Genomic DNA, 23886 nt, shown 5'->3' with positions numbered 1-23886 from the left:
TTATCTTATTATTTTTATTAATTCTCAGGAGCTGTATTTTTTCTTTTAGCCTATATTGAACGTTCTTTTTAGGCTTGTAAGGACAGTTATACATGCATGTATATCTTTGAATACTGCTTATAGTTCTTTAACATTTTTAAATTTGTTTTGATAGGGTTGGACCAAGTTTTATGAGTTTTCCTTATCAGATCTTCGAGCTGGGTACAACATTATTGACAGACTCTTTGATGGTAAGTTCTCATGATGAAAACTTTGATCTCTGGTGTCAATGAAAAAACTTTTGAGGTCTTACTAAAACTATGTTTTTTTCAAGAGTGACTTGACTTCCTATTATAAAACTTGCTTTTTATTTTGTATTTTATGTTCTGAATTCTATGCTTATGAAAGTTTTTATATTATCGATTGTGGTCATTGGCTTTGATTATAATCCGTTAAATTTCTGGTTGATCTGTAGCTCCCAGGAAGCAGAAAGCTAGAAGGACCTTGTCTTTACTTTGTGGCCTTCAGCAGTTTCAGGCTTCTACTGAATTATTCATAACTGAATTATTAATAATTTTGAAAGGAGCTATTAAAATTCAGGAATATGGTAGACTAGGAATCTGTAGAATAATAATTGTGCGATTAGGTAAAATCAGGAATAAATGTACAAATAATAGACTAACATAGGGCAGCAAACAAAACCATATAATAAGATCCCTTGAGACCACCTAGCTTGCTGCCTCTTGAAGACAGGACTGGTCCAATCCCTGAGTGTCACTGTTCAGGGCCACCTCAAGGGGACACCAGAGTATACAAGAGTTATGTACTAGAGAAGAGTATGTAGCTTAAAACCATCCCAAACAGAACTCTAGATTCTTGTCTCCCCCTCCCACCCTGCAGCCTTGCCAGACTACTCTTCCCGGAGTCTGCCTCATTCCAGTAAGTGGTACCACCATCCGTGTCATTGTTCAGCTTCAAAACCCACCAGTCACCCTGGATTCTTCTCTTTCTCTAATCCTCAGACATCCAGTGCTTTGGCAGTTTCTGTCTCCTTCATGTCCAAATCACATCAAGATTCTGTTCAGTTTTTTCAATTTCTTCAATGCCTTGGTGATCCAAGCAATAGCATATTTCAAAAATTCTCCACAGAGTAACCAAATTTATTTTTTAGAAAAGTAAAGTGAACGTGGAAGTCGCTCAGTCGTGTCCGACTCTTTGTGACCCCGTGGACTATATAGTCCATAGTATTCTCCAGGCCAGAATACTGGAGTGGGTAGCTGTTCCCTTCTCCAGGGGATCTTCCCACCCGAGGGATTGAACCAGGTCTCCCGTGTTGCAGGTTGGTTCTTTACCAGCTGAGCCACGAGGGAGGCCAAAAGTAAAGTAAAGCAGACAATCTCCTTTTAAAGCCTATAGCCACATTTATCCTCTTTCTGTTCCTTGAACAAACCAGGCTTGTTCCTCTCTGAAGGTTTTGATAGGTATCCTTCTTTTTGTCTGAAATGCTCTTCTCCCAGACCTTTATATGGTTTTCTCCTTCTCTCATTCACATCTTGGCTTAGAGATGTCCTCTTCAGAAAAGCTTTTTATTACCGCCAAATCTAAAGTAATCTTCTAGTTGTTCTCTATTCCCTTGTTCTGCTTTATTGTTTTAATACATTAGAGGTACTTTCTTATTTATTCATTTATTTTTAAAATTTTGTTCATCTCTTTCAACTAGAGTTTAATCTATATTAAGCAAGGTCTCTGACTATGTTTTTTACTCTTTATTCTCCTTAACATCTGCAGCAGGGCATATCCCATGGTAATAGGCACTGTTATTGTTTGTTAAATTAATGGCATCAGAATTTATTATGTAACTTGTTTTCCACAAAAGAATAAGGATAGACGTCTAGCATGTGGCCAAGTCCCATTTTTTTGAAGTTTTCTTCTTTTTGTTTTAATTTTATTGAAGTATAGTTGGCTTACAGTGTTTCATGTGTACAACAGAGAAGTGACTCTGTTGTACATTGTGTGTGTGTATGTGTGTGTTCTTTTTCAGAGTGTTTTCTATATAGATTATGGCATGATATTGACTATAGTTCCCGGTGCTATATAGTGTATCTTTATTGTTTATTTTATATGTAGTAGTGTGTATCTGTTAATTCCAAATTCATCCCACCCTCCATTTCCTCTTTGGTAACCATAAGTTTGTTTTCTGTGTCTGTGAGTTTATTTCTGTTTTATAAATAAGTTCATCATTTTTTTAAGATTCCACATATAAGTGATCAGTTAGTTCAGCTCAGTCACTCAGTCATGTCCGACTCTTTGCGACCCCATGGACTGCAGCACGCCAGGCCTCCCTGTCCATCACCAACTCCCAGAGTTTACTTAAACTCATGTCCATTGAGTCAGTGATGCCATTCAGCCATCTCATCCTCTGTCATTCCCTTCTCCTCCTGCCTTCAATCTTTCCCAGCATCAGGGTCTTTTCCAGTGAGTCAGTTCTTTGCATCAGGTGGCCAAAGTTTGGAGCTTCAGCTTCAGCATAAGTCCTTCCAGTGAATATTCAGGTCTGATTTCCTAGGATGGACTGATTAGATCTCCTTTCAGTCCAAGGAGCTCTCAAGAGTCTTTTCCACAGTTCAAGAGCATCAGTTCTTCGGTGCTCAGCTTTCTTTATGGTCCAACTGTCACATCCATACATGACTACTGGGAAAACCATAGCTTTGACTAGACAGACCTTTGTCATCAAAGTGATATAAATGATATCTTACGATATTTTTTTTTCCTGTCTGACTTAGTATGATAATTTCTAGGTCCATCTATATGCTGCAAATGGTTTTATATTGTCCTTTTTTATGGCTGAGTAATATTCTACCATGTGTGTGTGTGCCCACGTGTGTATAAATATATATATGTGTGTGTATATACACACACATACACACACACACATATACCATTTCCTCCTTACCCATTCATCTTTTGATGGGGACTTAGGTTGCTTCCATGTCTTGGCTGTTGTAAATAGTGCTGTATGAACGTTGAGTACAAGTTTCTTTTTTAATTAGAGTTTTCATCTTCCCTGGATGTATGCCCAGGAGTGGGATGGCAGGATCATATGGTAACGCTATTTTTAGTTTTTTAGGGAACTTCCTTACTGTTCTCCATAGTGGTTCTCCATAGTGTATCCATTTACATTCCCACCAACAGTGCTAGAGGCTTCCCTTGTCTCCACACAGTCTAGGATTTATTGTTTGTAGACTTTTTAATGATGGCCATTATGACCTCATTGTAGTTTTCATTTGCATTTTCCTAATAATTAGCAATATTGAGCATCTTTTCATGTGCCTGTTGGCCATCTGCATGTCTCCTTTGAGAAATATCTACTTAAGTCTTCTATCGGTTTTTTTGGTTGGGTTTTGTTTTTTTGATATTGAATTATATTCATATGTTTTGTATACAAAATGCTATTTGTTTATTTTGGAAGTTAATCCCCTGTTGGTCTCATTGTTTGCCAATATTTTTTACCATTCCATACATTATTTTTTTGTTTTTGTTGATGGTTTTCTTTGTTGTAAAAAACCTTTTAAGTTTAATTAAGTCTCATTTTTCATTTTTACTCATTTTTCTTTAGGAGACAGGTCCAAAGCAATATTGCTATGATTTATGTCAAAGAGTATCCTGCCTATGTTTTCCTCTAGGAGTTTTATAATATCCAGTCTCACATCTAAGTCTTTAATCCATATTTAGCTTATTTTTGTATTTCAAGTTAGAGTATGTTCCAATTTCATTCTTTTACATATAGCTGTCCAGTTTTCCCAGAACCACTTATTGAAGACTGTCTTTTCTCCATTGTATATTCTTGCTTCTTTTGTTGTAGATTAACTGGCCCTTAGCGCGTGGATTTGCTTTTCGGCTTTTTATTCTGGTCTGCTGATCTAGGTGTCTGTTTTGGGGCCAGTACCACACGGTTTTGACTACTGTATCTTTGTAGTATAGTCTGAAGTCGGGGAGTTTGATTCCTCCAGTTCCATTCTTCTTTCTCAAGGTTGTTTTGTCTATTCAGGATCTTTTGTGTTTCCATAGAATTAAACATTTTGTTTTTGTTCCAGTTCTGTGAAAAATGCCAATGGTAATTTGATAGGGGTTGCATTGAGTCTATAGATTGCCTTGGGTAGTATGGTCATTTTAGCAATAGTGATTCTTACAACGTAAGGACACAGGATATCTTTCCTTCTGTTTGTGTTGTCTTCAGTTTCTTTCATTTGTATCTTCAGAGTATGGGTCTTTCACCTCCTTTGGTAGGTCTATTCCTAGGTATTATATACTTTTTAATGTGATAGTATATGGGGTTATTTCCTTGATTTCTCTTTCTGATGTTTTGTTGTTATTTTAAAGGAGTGCAACAGATTTCTATATATTAATTTTGTGTTCTGCAACTTTACTAAACTTACTGATGAGCTCTGGTAGTTGTCTGGTGGCACCTTTAGGATTTTATGTGTATAGAATGTAAGGTGGAAGCAGTAACAGTTTTACTTCATCCTTTCCAATTTGAATTCCTGTTATTTCTTTTTCTTCTCTCTTTTCTGTGGCTAGGAATTTCTAAGCTGTTTTGAATAAAGGAGGTGAGAGTGTCTAATCAAGAAACAGAACATTACCAATACTTCAGATTATACTCTGATGCTGCCTTCCAGTCACTACTATTCTCCTGGTTCCCTCACCCTTATTCCTGTGGTAAAACCAGGCACCTGCCTATATAGACTAGGTTTGCCTGTTTTTATAAAATCGAAATCATACATCATGTACTCTTTAATATTTAGATTCTTTCAGCTAATGTTGTATTTGAGAGATTCATCCATATGGTTACATATCAATTATAATCCATTTATTCTCAGTGCTATATAGTTTGTCATTCTGAGATTGTATGTCTTCTGTCAGGTGTAATATATGTCTGTCAGGTATGTATTAGCAGTAGATAGGATATTAATTTATTTGTTTCCCATTGTTAGTTAATGCCAAATAGTATTCCAAGTGATTTTATTACTTATTTAGATTTCTTTGAATTATACATCAGAAAAGTACACATAAGTACAATTCAATAGATTTTGAAAAAGTGAACCTTTGTAACTAGTCCAAAATCAGTAAATAGAATGTTACCAGCATTCTGGAAGCATCTCCTCCATTCCTTTCTACACATGATGCGGCATTTCCGCATTTTGTGCTAAGGGGCAATTAATTTTATGATTTACATGAATTGTTTAAAATGTTTATTTTAAAACATATTTTTGAGGATATTTACTAGTATTTTATCTTGCTTAGAAACTTGGTAATTTTCCAAAAGGCTTTTGAACATTTATTGATTTTTATTATATCACTATGAGGCATATATTATTAGTGCCCTTTTAAGATGAGGAAACCAAAGCACAGAGAAAGTGAATGATTTGTTTATCATTATGTTTCCAACTTATGATGGAATTAATTAATAACATCATATGATTTATATATATTATACCACTGAAATTATTCTAAAAGTAAGATGCTTTAAAGTTATATTGAATCTCATGATAAAAGTCTTAGCTATATAATCTTATGATTACAAAATTTCCTGATATTAAGGGACTTCCACATCTGGAGAATTAAATGTAAAAATGGGGACAAGTTCATTGAATTTTGTAATAATGAAATAGAACTAAGCTAGTAATGCTATCAGTGATCTTAAGTAGGTAGATTAAAATAGTGTTTCTGCGTTTACTGCTGTTGTGGAGGAAGAATTTCTCCTCTACCCTTCTAGGTTCTTCTGGCTGGTCAAAGAATTACATTGACATGAAATAAATTAATAAGGGAAGATGGTGGCTCAGGTGGTAAAGACTCTGCCTGCAATGCAGGAGACCTGGGTTTGATCCCTGGGTTGGGAAGACCCCCTGGAGAAGGGCATGACAGACTACTCTAGTATTCTTGCCTGGAGAATCCCATGGACAGAGGAGCCTGGTGGGCTACAGTCCATGGGGTTGCAGAGAGTCAGACACGACTGAGTGAGTAAGCACAGCACAACAAATAAACAAACAAAAAATTAATAATATGTGTATATGTGAAAGACCCAAGAAAACTAAACAACCTGCTAAAATGGCTGAAGCTCTCAACCTAGATACCATCTTCAACTAACAGCAAAAAAGTAGTGAAGTGGGGGTAGTGGTTTTAGCCTTCTAAAGGGAGGAAGGCACTTTATGTGGAGATGCAAAAAAGCAGATGTTTGGAAGGAAATTGCTGGGCTACGCAGAGACAGTGGGAAACAGAGAGGAATTTTAAAAGATTTCCAGGTTCCTTCCTGACCACCATATCTAGTTCATACTGTACTTATCTATGGTGATAACTCCCTTCCTGGAACTGGTCCTGTATGATCATATTAATAATATTAATGAGCATTAATGTTAATATCAAGGCCGGAAAGTGAAAGTTGCTCAGTCATGTCTTACTCTTTGTGACCCCATGGACTATACAGTCCATGGAATTCTCCAGACCGGAGTATTGGAGTGGGTAGCCATTTACTTCTCCAGCTGATGTTCCCTTCTCCAGGAGATCTTCCCAACCCAGAGATCGAACCCAGGTCTCCCATATTGCGGGTGGATTCTTTACCAGCTGAGCCACAGGGGAAGCCCAAGAATACTGGAGTGGGTAGCCTGTCCCTTCTCCAGGAGATCTTCCCAACCCAGGAATTGAACCCAGGCCTCCCTCATTGCAGGCAGATTCTTTACCAGCTGAGCTACCAGGGAAGCCCTAATATTGATGAGAATTAATGTTAATTAATATCAAGCCTTAAGGAATAATTTAAACGCTTTAAATATGTATTATTATAGTCTATAAATATAGCTGGAGCCTGAAGTTTGTTTAATATTTTAGAATATTTTTAGAAAATTTCTAATATCTTATCTCATGCATCTTAGAAATGAAACAAATTTTTTTTTTAAATTATAGGTTCCAAAGATGTACAGTGGGAATTTGTACATGGTTTGCTTGAAAATGCTATTTATGGAGGACGCATAGATAACTACTTTGACCTTAGAGTTCTTCAGTCATACCTAAAGCAATTTTTTAATTCTTCAATAATTGACATATTAAACCAAAGGAACAAGAAAAGCATTTTTCCATACTCCATATCTCTGCCAAAATCCTGCAGCATTTTGGTAGGTAAAATTAATTATTTTCAATTTATTATCAGATTGAAACTTGCATAATTTCTTATATTTTTATAAATATGTTGCTTCCTTTCACAAGTACAAGCAGTCATCACTCACAAATATGTTATTATTTATTATGCCAATATGCAGCCTGATTCTCTAAACTCTAGTTAGGTGTCCTGTTGCTTTTGGATACTTACTGAGCATTGATTGATGATAATAGTATTGACAGATAGATAAATTTTGAAAGTGGTGGCCTAGCAAAATTGTTAAATTGTAGGGCTGCTGTGAAGATCTGGAATGGGAGGATACGGTACTTGTTTGTAATTATGAGAGTGCTCTGAGTCAGTAAATTTGAAAAGAGCAAATATTATTCAACAGATGTCTATTTCATACTCTGGTTTATAAATTTAAAGTAGTTTTAAAGCTACAAGAGATATTAACCTAAAAAGATTTCATAGCAACATTTTTGTTTATATGAATTTATTTTATTTGACTGTAGCTTTTTGCTTTGAGTCATCTTCTAGAAGTTTCCTAGAATACAGTCATATTTTCCAGAAAATAGTACAAAATGTAGCCCAAAGATTTCAGTTATTTTGCTACCAATTTGTATTTGTGTAAATGACCCTGAAAAATGTTTTTATTGCCTAGAGTATTTAAATTACATGTTTCTTCATGAATTACAAAATATACATATGTTTAATTATATACTTCTTTCAGTATTTTGCCTTTTCTCTCATTCAAATATTTTTCAAGAAAATGCCTTTGTTTTAGTAACATAAATCAAAAAATAAAATCTTAACTACCAATATTAAGTATGTTACTCTTATTGAATATCTTATCTGGTTTTTTTGAATATTCCATCTATTTTATTTTTCAGTGTCTGTCATTCACTTAATCATTCAATAATACTCACTGAACATTTGCTCAATAATAACCCTGTTCAAGACTTTGTGGATCTCTTGATGCATTGGTAGAGTTTACTTTTTAGTAGAAGAAACTTGGAGTCAGTGTGCAAACAGAAATATCACAGATATTTATTATTACATATTTATTTCTGATAAATATATAATACACTTGTTAGCATACCCTGACAAGTCTTTTGTCTCTATTGTTTGAAGTTGAAATTGAAAAATAAAATTTATAGAGAAGTAGATGTCATAAGTGCACAATTCAGTGCATACTTACTACATTGAACACATGAGTATAACCAGCTCTTGAATCAAGAAACCACATTATCAGCTCCCCAGAAGTCCTTCCCCTTTTAGTTACTGTCTCCCCTGCACAGTATACATTAGCCTGATTTCCAACAACTTGTGTTCAGTTTTGCCTCTCTCTATTTCATGTAAAGAGTATCATTTGGTATACATTCTTTTGTGTCCAAGTGAGAATAAATCAGTTTGGATGTGTAGAGTCTGTTATTTAGGAAACATGTCCAAAGTAGAGAAGATTCCCCAGTCTCAATGAGAAAGTTTCACAGATATTTAAAAATGAACCAAGTGTATAAATACAAAGAAAATAATAGTTTTAAAATTATAAGATGGTTATGTGAATTCCATGGTGGTCCAGTGGTTAGGACTCCATGCTTCCACAGGCAGCAGACATGGGTTCAATCCCTGGTCAGGGAACTAAGATCTCACATACTGCAAGGCACAGCCAAAAAAGATAATAAAAAGGAAAAAGAGAAAACAAGAAAAATTTTTTTAATTTTAAAAATTAATGATGATTTACTAGAGTCAGTGTTTAGCTTTCTACTTAATTGAGTTACATAGAAGGAGAAAGCCAAAGTTTCCCAGGAGAGGAGAACACTTAGACACACACACACACACACACACACGCACAAATGCATGCATATACACAAGTATACACTCACGTATAATACATATATATTTATGCATATTTATTAATATGATGTGACTGAACACCTTAAGGAAGTTTACTGCACTATAGGAGAGAAAAAATTTCAGAGAACAGCATTTCTTTTCAAACTTTGACATACTTCTTGGACTTTAACTCCAGCACCTGTGTCTTGGAAATTCTTGAGAGGCAGCTGCGAAGGATGAGAAAGGATGAGGGGATTGGGGTGGAAGATGAGGCTGCTCCATTAAAAACAGTTTATCCCACTTCAGCAAGAATAGTTTAGATGCATATAGAATACCTGCCTTAAAATAAACTTGTCTCTCCATGAAAACAAACAAAACAATTCCCATCTTTGGACCAAACTGAATAAATCATCTTGGTCTACTCTTAGTTTCCTATCTAGCATCTCAAGTGGAAACTGTTCGGGTGAATGCCTGACAAATCAAGCCTTTGTAGTGCTAACAGTAAGTCTTGGGATGAAAGGATAGGATTATTGATGCATTTCATCTCACCTCACCAGTGAAGACTAACTGGAATTGCTTTATAGTAAAGCAATTTACAAAGCAGTTCTTGTACATCAGATTGTGTGTGTATATGTTTCTGAGGGTTCTAGAAGTTAAAAAAAAAAAAGATTGTTACAGTACTTATTTCATTATAAGCAGAGCTACACTCTGCTGATTAGTCCTTGGTAGGTTACAGGATTCCAGCTAAGCTATTTAAAATCTTAAAGGATGATGCTGTTAAAGTGCTGCATTCAATATGTCAGCAAATTTGGAAAACTGAGCAGTGGCCACAGGACTGGAAAAGGTCAATTTTCGAATGGATAAGGAAGCTGTGGTACATATACACCATGGAATATTACTCACCCGTTAAAAAGAATTCATTTGAACCAGTCCTAATGAGATGGATGAAACTGGAGCCCCTTATACAGAGTGAAGTAAGCCAGAAAGATAAAGAACATTACAGCATACTAACGCATATATATGGAATTTAGAAAGATGGTAACGATAACCCTATATGCAAAACAGAAAAAGAGACACAGAAATACAGAACAGACTATTGAACTCTGTGGGAGAATGTGAGGGTGGGATATTTCAAAAGAACAGCATGTATACTATCTATGGTGAAGCAGATCCCCAGCCCAGGTGGGATGCATGAGACAAGTGCTCGGGCCTGGTGCACTGGGAAGACCCAGAGGAATCGGGTGGAGAGGGAGGTGGGAGGGGGAATCGGGATGGGGAATACGTGTAAATCTGTGGCTGATTCATATCAATGTATGACAAAACCCACTGAAATGTTGTGAAGTAATTAGCCTCCAACTAATAAAAAATTAAAAAAAAAAAAGAAAAGGTCAATTTTCATTCCAGTCCCAAAGAAGGGCAGTGCCAAAGAATGCTCAAACTACCACATAGTTGCACTCATTTTGCATGCTAAAAAGGTTATGTTCAAAGTTCTTCAAGCTAGGCTTCAGCAGTACATGAACCAAGAACTTCCAGATGTACAAGCTGGATTTAGAAAAGGCAGAGGTACCACACAGTGGTAAAGAATCTGCCAGTGCAGGAGACACAGGAAATGAGAGTTCGATTCCTGGGTCAGGAAGATTCCCTGGAGCAGCCCACTCCAGTGTTCTTGCCTGGGAAATTTCATGGACAGAGAAGCCTGGTGGATCACAGTCCATGGGGTCGCAAACAGTCAGACATGACAGAAGCAACTGAACACAGAGGAACCAGAGATCAAATTGCATTCGTTGGATCATAGAGAAAGCAAGGGAATTTGAAAAGAAACATCCGCTTGTAAAAGGTTGATAGTATGTTACATGATGATGTTCAAAAGTATACAACTTGTCTAGAATTCTTCCTTCGGTTTATTCTTTTTTTTTTTCAAACTAGTTTTTTTTTTTTCCCCATTTATTTTTATTAGTTGGAGGCTAATTACTTTACAATATTGTAGTGGTTTTTGTCATACATTGACATGAATCAGCCATGGATTTACATGTATTCGCCATCCTGATCCCCCTTCCCACCTCCCTCTCCACCCGATTCCTCTGGGTCTTCCCAGTGCACCAGGCCCGAGCACTTGTCTCATGCATCCCACCTGGGCTGGTAACATACTATCAACCTTTTAATACTCTGAATAAAATAAATCCATACTGTCCTAAAAAAAAAAAAAATCCACTTCTGCTCACTGACTATGCCAAAGCCTTTGACTATATGGGATCACAACAAACTGGAAATTCCTTAAAGAGATGGGAATATCAGACCACCTTACCTGTCTCCTGAGAAACATGTATGTGGGTCAAGAAACAGTTAGAACCTTACATAGAACAACAGACTGGTTCAAAATTGGGAAAGGAGTACAACAAGGCTGTATATTGTCACCCTGCTTATTTAACTTGTATGCAGAGTACATTATGTTAAATGCCGGGCTGGATGACTCACACGCTGGAATCACGATTGCCAAAGAAATATCCACAACCTCAGATATCATGGCAGAAAGTGAAGAGGAATTAAAGAACCTCTTTTTTAAATTTTATTTTGCTGTTTTTTAATTTTTTTTCATTTCTAAAGAATAAACTTTTTTCTTCTATAAACCCTTGAGTCAAGGGCTGACTTTCAATAGATTGCAGCGAGGGAGCTACCATGCTACCTATGAAACCCTGACCTGAAAACAGGTCGTCTATGAATACTTTAGCACCAGGTTCCCTATATGCCGTTTGTGATGGGTGAGGCAGTGACTGCCTTTCCAGTTTAAAGAGCCTGTTGATAAGGGTGAAAGAGGAGATTGAGAAACCTGTCTTCAAACTCTTGAGCATTCAAAAAAATGAAGATCATGACATACAGTCTCATCACTTCCTGGCAAATAGAAGGGGAAAAAGTGGAAGTAGTGACAGATTTTCTATTCTTGGGCTCCAAAATCACCTTGAATGGTGACTGCAGCCATGAAATTAAAAGACACTTGTTTCTTGGGAGAAAATCTATGACAAACCTGGACAGCATATCAGCATCAGGCACTCTGATAGACAGAGAGCCTGATGAACTATGGACAGAGGTCTGTGATATTATACAGGAGACAGGGATCAAGACCATCCCCATGGAAAAGAAATGCAAAAAAGCAAAATGGCTGTCTGAGGAGGCCTTACAAATAGCTCTGAAAAGAAGAGAAGTGAAAAGCAAAGGAGAAAAGGAAAGATACTCCCATCTGAATGCAGAGTTCCAAAGAATAGCCAGGATAGATAAGAAAGCCTTCCTCAGTGATCAGTGCAAAGAAATAGAGGAAAACAACAGAATGGGAAAGACTGGCGATCTCTCCAAGAACGTTAGAGATACCAAGGAACATTTCATGCAAAGATGGGTTTAATAAAGGACAGAAATGGTATGGACCTAACAGAAGCAGAAGATATTAAGAAGAGGTGGCAAGAATACACAGAACTGTACAAAAAAAATGTATCTTCATGACCCAGATAATCACAATGGTGTGATCACTCACCTAGAGCCAGATATCCTGGAATGTGAAGTCAGGTGGGACTTAGAAAGCATCACTACGAACCAAGCTAGTGGAGGTGATGGAATTCCAGTTGAGCTATTTCAAATCCTGAAAGATGATGCTGTGAAAGTGCTGCACTCAATATGCCAGCAAATTTGGAAAACTCAGCAGTGGCCACAGAACTGGAAAAGGTCAGTTTTCATTCCAATAACAAAGAAAGGCAATGCCAAAGAATGCTCAAACTACCACACAATTGCACTCATCTCACATGGCTAGTAAAGTAATGCTCAAAATTCTCCAAGCCAGGCTTCAGCAATACGTGAACCATGAACTTCCAGATGTTCAAGCTGGTTTTAGACAAGGCAGAGGAATCAGAGATCAAATTGCCAACATCCGCTGGATCATTGAAAAAGCAAGAGAGTTCCAGAAAAACATCTATTTCAGCTTTATTGACAATGCCAAAGCCTTTGACTGTGTAGATCACAATAAACTGTGGAAAATTCTGAAAGAGATGGGCATACCAGACCACCTGACCTGCCTCTTGAGAAACCTGTATGCAGGTCAGGAAGCAACAGTTAGAACTGGACATGGAACAACAGACTGGTTCCAAATAGGAAAAGGAGTACGTCAAGGCTGTATATTGTCACCCTGCTTATTTAACTTATACGCAGATTACATCATGAGAAATGCTGGGCTGGAGGAAGCACAAGCTGGAATCAAAATTGCTGGGAAAAATATCAATAACCTCAGATATGCAGATGACATCACCCTTATGGCAGAGAGTGAAGAGGAACTAAAAAGCCTCTTGATGAAAGTGAAAGAGGAGAGTGAAAAAGTTGGCTTAAAGCTCAACATTCAAACAACTAAGATCATGGCATCTGGTCCCGTCACTTCATGGGAAATAGATGGGGAAACAGTGGAAACAGTGGCAGACTGTTGTTTTTGGCTCCAAAATCACTGCAGATGGTGATTGCAGCCATGAAATTAAAAGTCACTTACTCTGTGGAAGGAAAGTTATGATCAACCTAGATAGCATATTAAAAAGCAGAGACATTACTTTGGCAACCAATGTCCATTTAGTCAAGGCTATGGTTTTTCCAGTGGTCATGTATGGATGTGAGAGTTGGACTGTGAAGAAAGCTGAGTGCTGAAGAATTGATGCTTTTGAACGTGGTGTTGGAGAAGACTCTTGAGAGTCCCTTGGACTGCAAGAGGATCCAACCAGTCCATCCTAAAGGAGATCAGTCCTGGGTGTTCTTTGGAAGGACTGATGTTGATGCTGAAACTCCAGTACTTTGGCCATCTCATGTGAAGAGTTGACTCATTGGAAAAGACCCTGATGCTGGGAGGGATTGGTGGCAGGAAGAGAAGGGGACGACAGAGGATGGGATGATTGGATGGCATCACCGACTCAATGGGCATGCATTTGAGTAAACTCCAGGAGTTGGTGATGGACAGGGAGGCCTGGTGTGGTGCGATTCATGGGGTCGCAAAGAGTTGGACACGACTGAGCAACTGAACTGAACTGAACTAATGGTTTTTCCAGTAGTCATGTATGAATGTGAGAGTTGAACCATGAAGTAGGCTGAGTGTTAAAGATTTGATGCTTTTGAACTGGGGAGTTGGAGAAAACCCTTGAGTCCCTTAGACTACAAGGAGATCCAGCCAGTCAATCCTAAAGGAAATCAACCCTGAATATTCATTGAAAGAACTGATGGTGAAGCTGAAGCTCCAATACTTGGACCACTTGATGCGAAGAGCCAACTCATTGGGAAAGACCCTGATGCTGGGAAAGATAGAAGGCAAAAGAAGAAGAGGGCAGCAGAGAGATGGTGAGATAGCATCACCGACTCAAGCAAACTCCAGGAGACAGTGAAGGACAGGGAAGCCTGGCATGCCATAGTCCATGGGTTCACAAAGATTCGTACACGACCTAACGGTTGAACAACAACAGGCATAGCCACTCATATATGTTTGCTTTAAGCAATTCAGGGTGCCTTCAGTTATGAGAAATGTCAGATAAGAAAGTATAATAGCACTTAATTTAAGTATGAAGAAGTCATGACAAAGAGAAGTTCCATTAGATAACTGAGTTAATACTATACACACTGAAAGTGAAGTTTACCTGGACAGTGTCACATGAATAACTAGTAATTTAATACTTGGTGATATTCTGGTTCTTTCTGATTTCAGTGGTTGTAAACTTGATTTTTAGTGAAAAACTATTTTTTACTTCTCTATATTTAGGACTATCGTGCCGTCATTGAAAAACTTCCAGAGGATGACAAACCTAGTTTCTTTGGTCTGCCTGCTAACATTGCTCGTTCATCTCAGCGCATGATCAGCTCTCAGGTAACATAAAATAGATCTACATTTTAGAAAAAATGTTGCTATTGAGTATAAAAGAAACATTACATTTTATTTAATAGTACAGATCCACATGTTTTATTTAGTTTTTAAATTTTATGTAATAGATTCCACCTTAAATGAATTTAAAATATTTCTATCTTAACATCTGTTAAAATTAGTAAAATTACACTGAATACTATCTATTTAATCCAAAATATATTGATTTTACTCCTGTAATTTATCTTATTAAAGATATTTTAAATTTAGTTTAAGAAAATGAATATATCACTGAATTTAATATTGTCATTTGTGTATTGTTTGATAAAAGATAAATATTTAATTCTTTAATGATTGAATATTGCAAAACATTGAGGGAAGTATGGATTTTTAAATTATTGAGACACAGAAAAACATAAGCCAAGAACACTATACATTCTAGCTTCTGTTTGGACCAAGAATAAGTTGGTCAAATAATTAAGAGCTAACATTTATTGACATTTAACTGTGTGCCTGGTGTTTTAAGTGCTTTATACTCAGAAACTTTAGTCTTCATAAACTCTATGAGGTAAGATCTATCAGTTTTCCCTCTCAATAAGTTAGGAAACTGGTGGAGAGAATTAAGTTACTTACCAAAGATCACAGAGCCAGTAAGAGACAGGACTGATATTTAAATTGTTTGAGTAAAGACATGGCCTCTCCAACTGCTCCTCAGGCATGAATGTACTGCTAAGCTATGTGCACCAACTTGTGAACTGTTACCTAGGTTCATTGTGGGTCAGTTTATGGAAAATTCTTATGGCTCTTAACAATTTACTTTTGGTAATTTATGGGCATCCTAGCTAGATTATGTTATCATATTTAGCTCCACAGTTTTGTATTTGTTTACTATTTCAGCCAACACTTATAAAATTGATAGTTTTCTCTCTTATTATTCACTAATTTTTTTTCTCTAATTTTTCGCTGAAATGTTCATTTTGGAATTTTTTTGTTCATTTTCACATCTTTGTAAAAAATGTTCAAGTATATAAATATATACTCATTTGCATAATATATAAATATGTATAACTGTTATCTGGAACAAATGAGATCTTAACAACCTCTTTTCACCTATGCTAGCTGAAGACACTGTCTGGTTCCTTTTCCCTTTGTCATCCAAAGTGTTAAGTCCACGAGAAAATATAAACTCCTATGTATTCCTTAGCTTCATAACATATTTGATTACACTCTTTTCTTATCCCTCTATCCTTTTTGTTGACCTGAGATAGTTATTTTTTAATAAGTCGACCAGTAACATAAGAATTGTGTATGTACATTTGAACCTGTGTGTGTTGTATATGTGTTTGTGTATAATTTTACAGTGCTTAAGTAAAAAAGGTTAAAAAAATTAAAAGGTCATTAAAAGAATAAAAGTTTATTTTATAGAATCCAAGAGAGTATTTACTTTAGGAACCTTAAATAGAAGTTCAAGAGTCTGTCTTTAACTTCCTGTTATTAACATAACATGGCTTTCACAACTTCTTTCTCAGTATTATTCAGCTTCTGAAAGAATTTAATTTAGCTCTGCTTGGATCAAATGTCTAATGAAGGGAGAGAGTAAAGTAGGGTAGATATAGCCTTGAAGATGTCAGGGAAGGATAGAAGACAAGAAATACAGAATACTGAGCATCTTCATCATATGGAAGGGCCCACCAACCACCTTCTTTTTGTACCTTCTTTTTCTCCTGGACCATGGATGGCTGCCGCTGATGAGAGCTCAGAGTTTGTGGACTTGGCACTAAATCATAGCCTTGAAAAGTGAAAGTGAAGTTGCTCAGTCGTGTCCGACTCTTTGTGACCCCATGGACTATAGCCTACCAGTCTCTGTGGTTCATGGAACTTTCCAGGCAAGAATACTGGAGTGGGTTGCCATTTTCTTCTCCAGGGGATCTTCCTGACCCAGGGATTGAACCTAGGTCTCCTGCATTGCAGGCAGACGTTTCACCATCTGAGCCACCAGAGAAGCCCAATCATAGCCTTGGTTTTCCACAAATCATCTATTACATTTTAGTCACATAGGTCCAGGGTATGCATGTTATGCTAACCTGAAGTTCATCAGTCTAAGTGGAATCTCAAGAATTAGGGATTTCAAAGCAAACTAGGCAGACAAACATTTTACATTTATCTTAACTGTGGTTTCTAGGGAAGTGTAGGTTGCATGGAGTTGAATGTGACTGAAACAACTTAGCACAGTACTGTTGGAAGATAGACCCCAATCTCATTTTCCCAGATAGTCCTGAGACAACATAGGCTTCATTTTTGCTTTTTACTTATTCTAGTTAGTATACCAAATAGTTCTCCAAAAGTTATTTTACTATGATTTAATCTCTGGTGTTTTTTCTTGTGTTAGTATTTAAATTTTTATAAATATTTATTACATGAAAAGAGGATCACATGTTCTTCCTTGATGTTTTTTGGTGACATACTTTCAATATTTATATTTTAACTATCAATCTGGTTTACTGTTAATTTATTTACCTATTTAACAGTTCTTAATTATAATTTTTATACTTAAACAGCTTTCAGAGTACATAAATTACTACAACATCTCTTCTTCATAATTATAAACATTTATATATAAACTGATAAAAATTTCTATATTTAGAGCATATTTAGAGCTTTTAGGCTACAAGTCACATTTGTAGCCACACTTAGAATGCTTGTTCTTCTTGAAAGTGAATGTTCAAATATGAAGAAGCCTGACCGACATGGAATAGATATAAGAATTCCTTTATTGATCATATACAAGTTCACGGATATGGAACTGATATTAAAGCACGTATTTGATGATTTCACATTTTTAAATGAACTGAGGGCGTCCCTCCTCTGTTATCACATCTGGTTTACAACAGTGTTAGTGATATTTACATACAGGTGCTGTGAGTCAGCTGTTAACTAGCTTTGTTTTTTGTTGTTTTTTTTTTTGCTGATAGGGATATTTATTATATTACATATTTATAGTATGATATTAGTGCTTATGAGGCTTCCCAGGTGGCACTAGTGGCAAAGAACCCACCTGCCAATGCAGGAGACATGAGAGACATGGGTTTGATCCCTGGGTCAGGGAGATCCCCTGGAGGAGGAAATGACAGCCCACTCCAGTATTCTTGCCTGGAGAATCCCATGGACAGAGGAGTCTGGCAGACTACAGTCCACAGGGTCACAAAGAGTTGGACACAACTGAAGTGACTTAGCACATTATTGCTTATATTCATTATACTGTGCATCAGACCTCTATAGCTTATTTAGTACTTGTTGTAAGTTTGTAACCTTAAACACTCATTCTTATCTCCCCCACCCTCATCCCCTGGTAACAGTCATTTTACTCTGTTTTTCATTTTGACTTTTTAGATTCAATAACTTGACTTTATCTGTCTGATTCACCTCAAAGAGCGTGTGTGCATGCTAAGTTGCTTCAGTCATGTCCGACTCTTTGTGACCCTATGGACTGTAGCCAGCCAGGCTCCTCTCTCCATGAGATTCTCCAGGCAAGAATACAGGAGGGGGTTGCCATTTTCTCCTCCAGGGGATCTTCCCGACCCAGAGATTGAGCCCGTGTCTCTTACACTTCTTGCATTGGCAGGCAGGTACTTTATCATTAGCACCATCTGAGACGCCCATCTCACATAGCATAATGTGTTTAATGTACATCAATGTTGTCACAAATAGAAGGATATTCTTCTTTGTTGTGGCTGAATAATATTCCGTTGTGTATATATTCTACATCTTTTCTATTTATTCATTCATTGATGGGCACTTGGGTTGTGTTCATATCTTGGCTATTGGAAATAATGCAGCAATCACCATGAGAGTGCATATATTCTATTGAAATCCTATTTTAATATTTGGGGTATATACCTAGAAGTGGAATTTCAAGATCATATTTTTAATTTTTTAAGAAAATTCCATACTGTTTTCTACAGTGGCTGCACCAGTTTACACTCCCACCAATGGTGCATGAAGATCCCCTTTTCCTGACATCCTTCCTAATATTTGTTATTCTTTGCCTTTGATGATAGCCATTATGACAGGTGTATGGTGATATCTCGTTGTGGCTTTCATTACCATTTCTCTGATTAGTGATGAGCATCTTTTCACGTGTCTGTTGGCCATTTTGATGTACTCTTTGTCTCGTTCTTCAGCCTATTTTTTAATCGGACTTTTGTGTGTGTGTGTGTGATGAAGTTGACTATATTCTTTATACATTTTGAATGTTAACTCTTTATCTGATATATGGTTTGAAAAAGTTGTCTCACATTCTGTAAGTTATCTTTTCATTTAGTTAATTGCTGGTTCTGCTATACAGAAACTTCTGATTTTGATGTATTCACATTTTTGATTTTTGTTTTTATTGTTTGTCCTTTTGGTGTCATATTAAAAAATCACTGCCAAGACATTGTTTCTTCCCTATGTTTTCTTCTAGGAGTTTTATGGTATCAAGTCTTACGTCTTTTATCTCTTTTGAGTTAATTGTTGTGTGTGACGTGAGATAGTATAATTTCACTGTTTTGCATGTATTTTTCCAGTTTTCCAGCACCATTAGTTGAAGAGACTACTCTTTCCGCATTTCATATTCTTGGCTCTCTTGTCAAGTATTAGTTGACTTTATCTACTGGAATTTAATTCTGGACTTTCTATTTTGTTCCATTGGTCAGTGTGTCTGTTTTTGTGTGAGTACAATACAGGTTGATTCTTTTCTAGAATTTCAGTCTCTTTGGTAAAATACTCCTTATTTTATTCTTAAGGTCATTATATTGTCATTTTGAGTTTCCTTGTAGCTCACTGAATTTCTTCATAACAGCTATTTTTAATTTTTGATCAGTTAAATTGCAATATTCTGTGTCTTTAGGTTTGGCTGCTAGAAAATTGCTATTTTCTTTTCGTAATATTTTATTGCTGGGAATTTTCATGGTGTTTGATGAAAAGTGCCTTTGCCATCGCATTTGAGTTAGTGAATATTTTCTCAATTGGGCAAGAGCTTGTTTACTGGGGTACTAACTGTTCAACAGGTTGGTAATCAGGAGCCTTTTTGTTTCCCAGAAGGTGGCAGCATAGCACAAGTTTTTGGTTTTTCTTATTGTAGAGGACTTGGCTGCTGCTAAGCTGGGAGACCACAGGGTCGCAAAGAGTCGGACACGACTGAGCGACTTCACTTCACTTCACTTTAAGCTGGGAGACAAGAGCATGGGTTTAAAAAAAAAGTAAAAAGGTGGCAGCTAAATTGAAGGAAGTGTGTCCTTAAGGAGCTCTTGCATATTTAGCTTTCCCATGGCCCAGTAGGGGGCGAGTTTCAGCTGAGGGTTCCCAACAGTCGGGGCCAGCATCCTGGGGCAGACAGCCCCTTCTGCGCACAGCGTGAGGCACTCACCGCCTAGCCTTCCGCTCACTCCGCCTCCTCCGCCAGGAAGGTCACGCGGTTCGCTGCCAGACGCTCAGCTCCCACCTCAGCGCCACCTTCCCCACCTCTGTTCCCTCTGCGCCCCCTCAGCCACCTCCGCGCCTTCTCCGCGCCCCCTCAGCCACTTCTGCCACCTCCGCGCCACCTTCGCGCCACCTCCGCGCCACCTCAGCCACCTCTGCCACCTCTGCTCCCTCAGCGCCCCCTCAGCCACCTCTGCTTCCTCAGCACCCCCTCAGTGCCACCTCAGCGCCACCTCAGGGCCACCTCAGCGCCACCTCAGCCACCTCCACTACCTCTGCTCCCTCAGCGCCCCCTCAGCGCCACCTCAGGGCCACCTCAGCGCCACCTCAGCCACCTCCGTCACCTCTGCTCCCTCAGCACCCCCTCAGCGCCACCTCAGCGCCACCTCAGCCACCTCCACTACCTCTGCTCCCTCAGCGCCCCCTCAGCGCCACCTCAGGGCCACCTCAGCGCCACCTCAGCCACCTCCGTCACCTCTGCTCCCTCAGCACCCCCTCAGCGCCACCTCAGTGCCACCTCCATCACCTCTGCTCCCTCAGCGCCCCCTCAGTGCCCCCTCAGCCACCTCTGCTCCCTCAGCAGCCCCTCAGCGCCACCTCCGCCACCTCAGCCACCTCTGCCACCTCTGGCTCCCTCAGCGCCACCTCAGCGCCACCTCTGCTCCCTCAGCGCCCCCTCAGCGCTGCAACGCGCTCTCGTTCTGCTGTCTGCCCCTTTCCGGTGCACATGTGTGTGGGTCTCACAGGTGTCATGGTGTGACATGCAGAGTTGCTTTTTTAGAGTTGCTTTTTTTTTTTTAAGAGATGTCCAGTTAGTTGTAAATCAAAAAGGAGAGAAAAAAAGGAGTGATTCATATTTCCAAGAGGCTGGTGGTCACCTTCCTGATTTTTTGTTTTAATCTGTTGCAGTATCTCTACAATGAGGTATTTCATCCACACTAGCTATTATACTGCCCCTTTTTCCTTCAATTCTTCCACCATGTTATAAATATTGTATGGATGTTGTAGCAGTAGTCAAATTGTGAATGCCAAAACGAAGAAAATTCTTTAATTCATTTATGGTTTTGGCTGCCTCGGGTCTCCAGTCTCTATGTGGGCTTTCTCACCGCGGTGTGCGGGCTTCTCATTGCCCTGGCTTTCCATGTTGCGGAGCGCGGATGTGCAGGCTGCTTCAGCAGTTGTGGTATGTGCGCTTGGTTGCCCCATGGCATGTGAAATCTTCCTGGACCAGGGATCGAACTTATGTCCCTTACACTGGCAGGTGGATGCTTTACCACTGGACCACTGGGAAACCCCAAAAGGAAGAAACTGTGGGTTTTATTTTATGTTATTTTTTAAGTTATTTTTTATTGCAATAATGTGGCTTTGCAATATTGTATTAGATTCTACTGTATAGCAATGGATTAAGAGACTACCATACAGAGTGAAGTCAGAGAAAAACAAATGTCATATATTTTTCTAGATGAATGGTACAGATGATCATATACGGGTTTTATTTTTGATGATGGGGAGGGAAGGATATCATCTTGATATATTAATTTGATATATAAATGAATATTTATTGTTTTTAATAATAATATTTATTTGAAGTGTCCATGTAAAATATCTAGTTTGAAATGTCTACTGGGAATTTTGACTAAATAAACACAGGAGAGAATTCAGATATAGATAGGATTTAAAAGGGGTTGACAAACAGCAACATATTTGTGGGAGAGGAAGTCATGGGAATCAGAGATTATTAGAAAACATTGATAGAGCAAAAATCAAAGATACCTGAAGGTAGAACCCTGGGAAATACCTACATTTAACGTATGTGTGAACCTGGAAAGATTTTAGCGAGAGTAAACTGCAGTCAAAAAAGAAGACAATCAGGATTTTAAAGGCAGGTTCCAAGGTGATGGGAGTGCGTGGCAAAAGTTTTAAGCAGAATGGTGGCATTCTCAGTGTTAAAGGTTGATTAGAACTGAGAGTAAGTCATGTGGCTTCCCAGATGGCTCAGTGGTAAAGAATCTCCTGCTAGTGCAGGAGATGAGGGTTTGATCTCTGGGTCAGGAAGATCCCCTGGAGGAGGAAATGGCAACTCACTCCAGTATTCCTGCCTGGAAAATTGCAAAGACAGAGGAGCCTGGCAGGCTACAGTCCATAGCGTCGCAGAGAGTCTGTCTGATATGACTGAGCACATACCATGCACACACACACACGGGCTTTGACCAGTTTTTCAAGACTTTCTAGAGCCTCTTCCTGTAGAAATTTAGAGGATAGATATCAAATTACAATGTTTGGGGAGGTGGAGAGAGGGAAAGTTGTTCAAGTGAATATTGTTGTTGTTCAGTCCCTAAGTCATCTTTGACTCTGTGACCCCATGAACTGCAGCACGCCAACGCCAGACTTCTCTGTCCTTCACTACCTCCCTGAGTTTGCTCAAACTCATGTCCATTGAGTCGGTGATGCTATCTTACCATCTCATCCTCTGCCACCATCTTCTACTCCTCAAAGACTGTCCTCAATCTTTCTCAGCATTAGGGTCTTTTTCAGTGAGTCGGCCCTTTGCATTAGGTGGCCAAATTATTGGAACTTCAGCATCCATCCTTCCAATGAATATTCAGGGTTGATTTCCTTTAGGATCCACTGGTTTGATCTTCTTGCAGTCCAAGGGCTTCTCAAGAGTCTTCTCCAGCACCACTATTTGAAGGCATCTGTTCTGCAGTGCTCACCTAGCAGCCTCCTATTTTAAATTTAGGGTTCAACTGAGATTTTTCTTCCTCCAGAAGATGTTTCCTTATCCCTTCAAATCTGGACTTGCTTCCCTGGTGTCTCAGACAGTAAAGAGTCTGCCTGCAGTGTGAGAAACCCGGGTTCGATCACTGGGTTAGGAAGATCCCATGGAGAAAGAAATGGCAACCCACTCCAGCATCCTTGCCTGAAAAATCCCATGCTGGAGGAGTCTGGCAGGTTGCAGTCCATTGGGGTCACAAAGAGTCAGACATGACTGAGTGACTTCACTTTCACTTGTTTCTGTGGCGTACTATTCTTAGTTCAACAGAGCTCTTACTCTATATTGATTTTTAACTGTTTCCATGTGTATTTCCCCAAGAACAGAGGAACATATGTAGGAGACTTGGTTGCTAACTACTGCCAGGGATCTGGTAGGCTTTCAACAGCATTCACTTACTGAGTGAATACCTGAAACTACCAAATCAAAAGCATCAGTTCTTCAGCACTCAGCCTTCTTTATGGTCCAACTGTTACATCCATCCATGACTCCTGGAAAAGCCGCAGCTATGACTAGACAGACTTCTGTTGGCAAAGTGATGTCTCTGCTTTTTAATATGCTTGTCTAGGTTTTCTTTATCATAGCTTTTTTTCCAGGGAGCAAGTATCTTTTAATTTCATGTCTGCAGTCACCGTTTGCAGTGATTTTGGAGCCCAAGAACATAAAGTCTGTCACGGTTTCCATTGTTTCCCCATCTATTTGCTATGAAGTGATGGGACCAGATGCCATGATCTTAGTTTTTTTAATGTTGGGTTTTAAACCAACTTTTCATTCTTACCTGCCTCCTGAGAAACATGTATGCAGGACCAGAAGAAACAGTTAGAACCA

At 38.5% G+C, this 23886-nt stretch overlaps 1 protein-coding gene across 3 annotated transcripts in view; it reads left to right on the top strand.

Annotated features, from left to right (window-relative positions):
* DYNC2H1 (dynein cytoplasmic 2 heavy chain 1) overlaps positions 1-23886 on the top strand; it is a 395598-nt gene that overhangs the window by 247930 nt on the left and 123782 nt on the right. For all 3 annotated transcript variants that reach the window (XM_043892886.1, XM_043892813.1, XM_043892970.1), the window contains 3 exons: positions 155-230; positions 6934-7142; positions 14727-14831. In XM_043892886.1, the coding sequence (XP_043748821.1) occupies positions 155-230; positions 6934-7142; positions 14727-14831 (390 nt within the window). The remainder of the gene's footprint in view (positions 1-154; positions 231-6933; positions 7143-14726; positions 14832-23886) is intronic.

This window comes from Cervus elaphus, chromosome 1 (assembly GCF_910594005.1).
Source record: "Cervus elaphus chromosome 1, mCerEla1.1, whole genome shotgun sequence".
Classification (NCBI taxonomy): Eukaryota; Metazoa; Chordata; class Mammalia; order Artiodactyla; family Cervidae; genus Cervus; species Cervus elaphus.
Note: the sequence above shows the minus strand (reverse complement) of the source record. Positions and strands in the feature narration are given on the sequence as shown.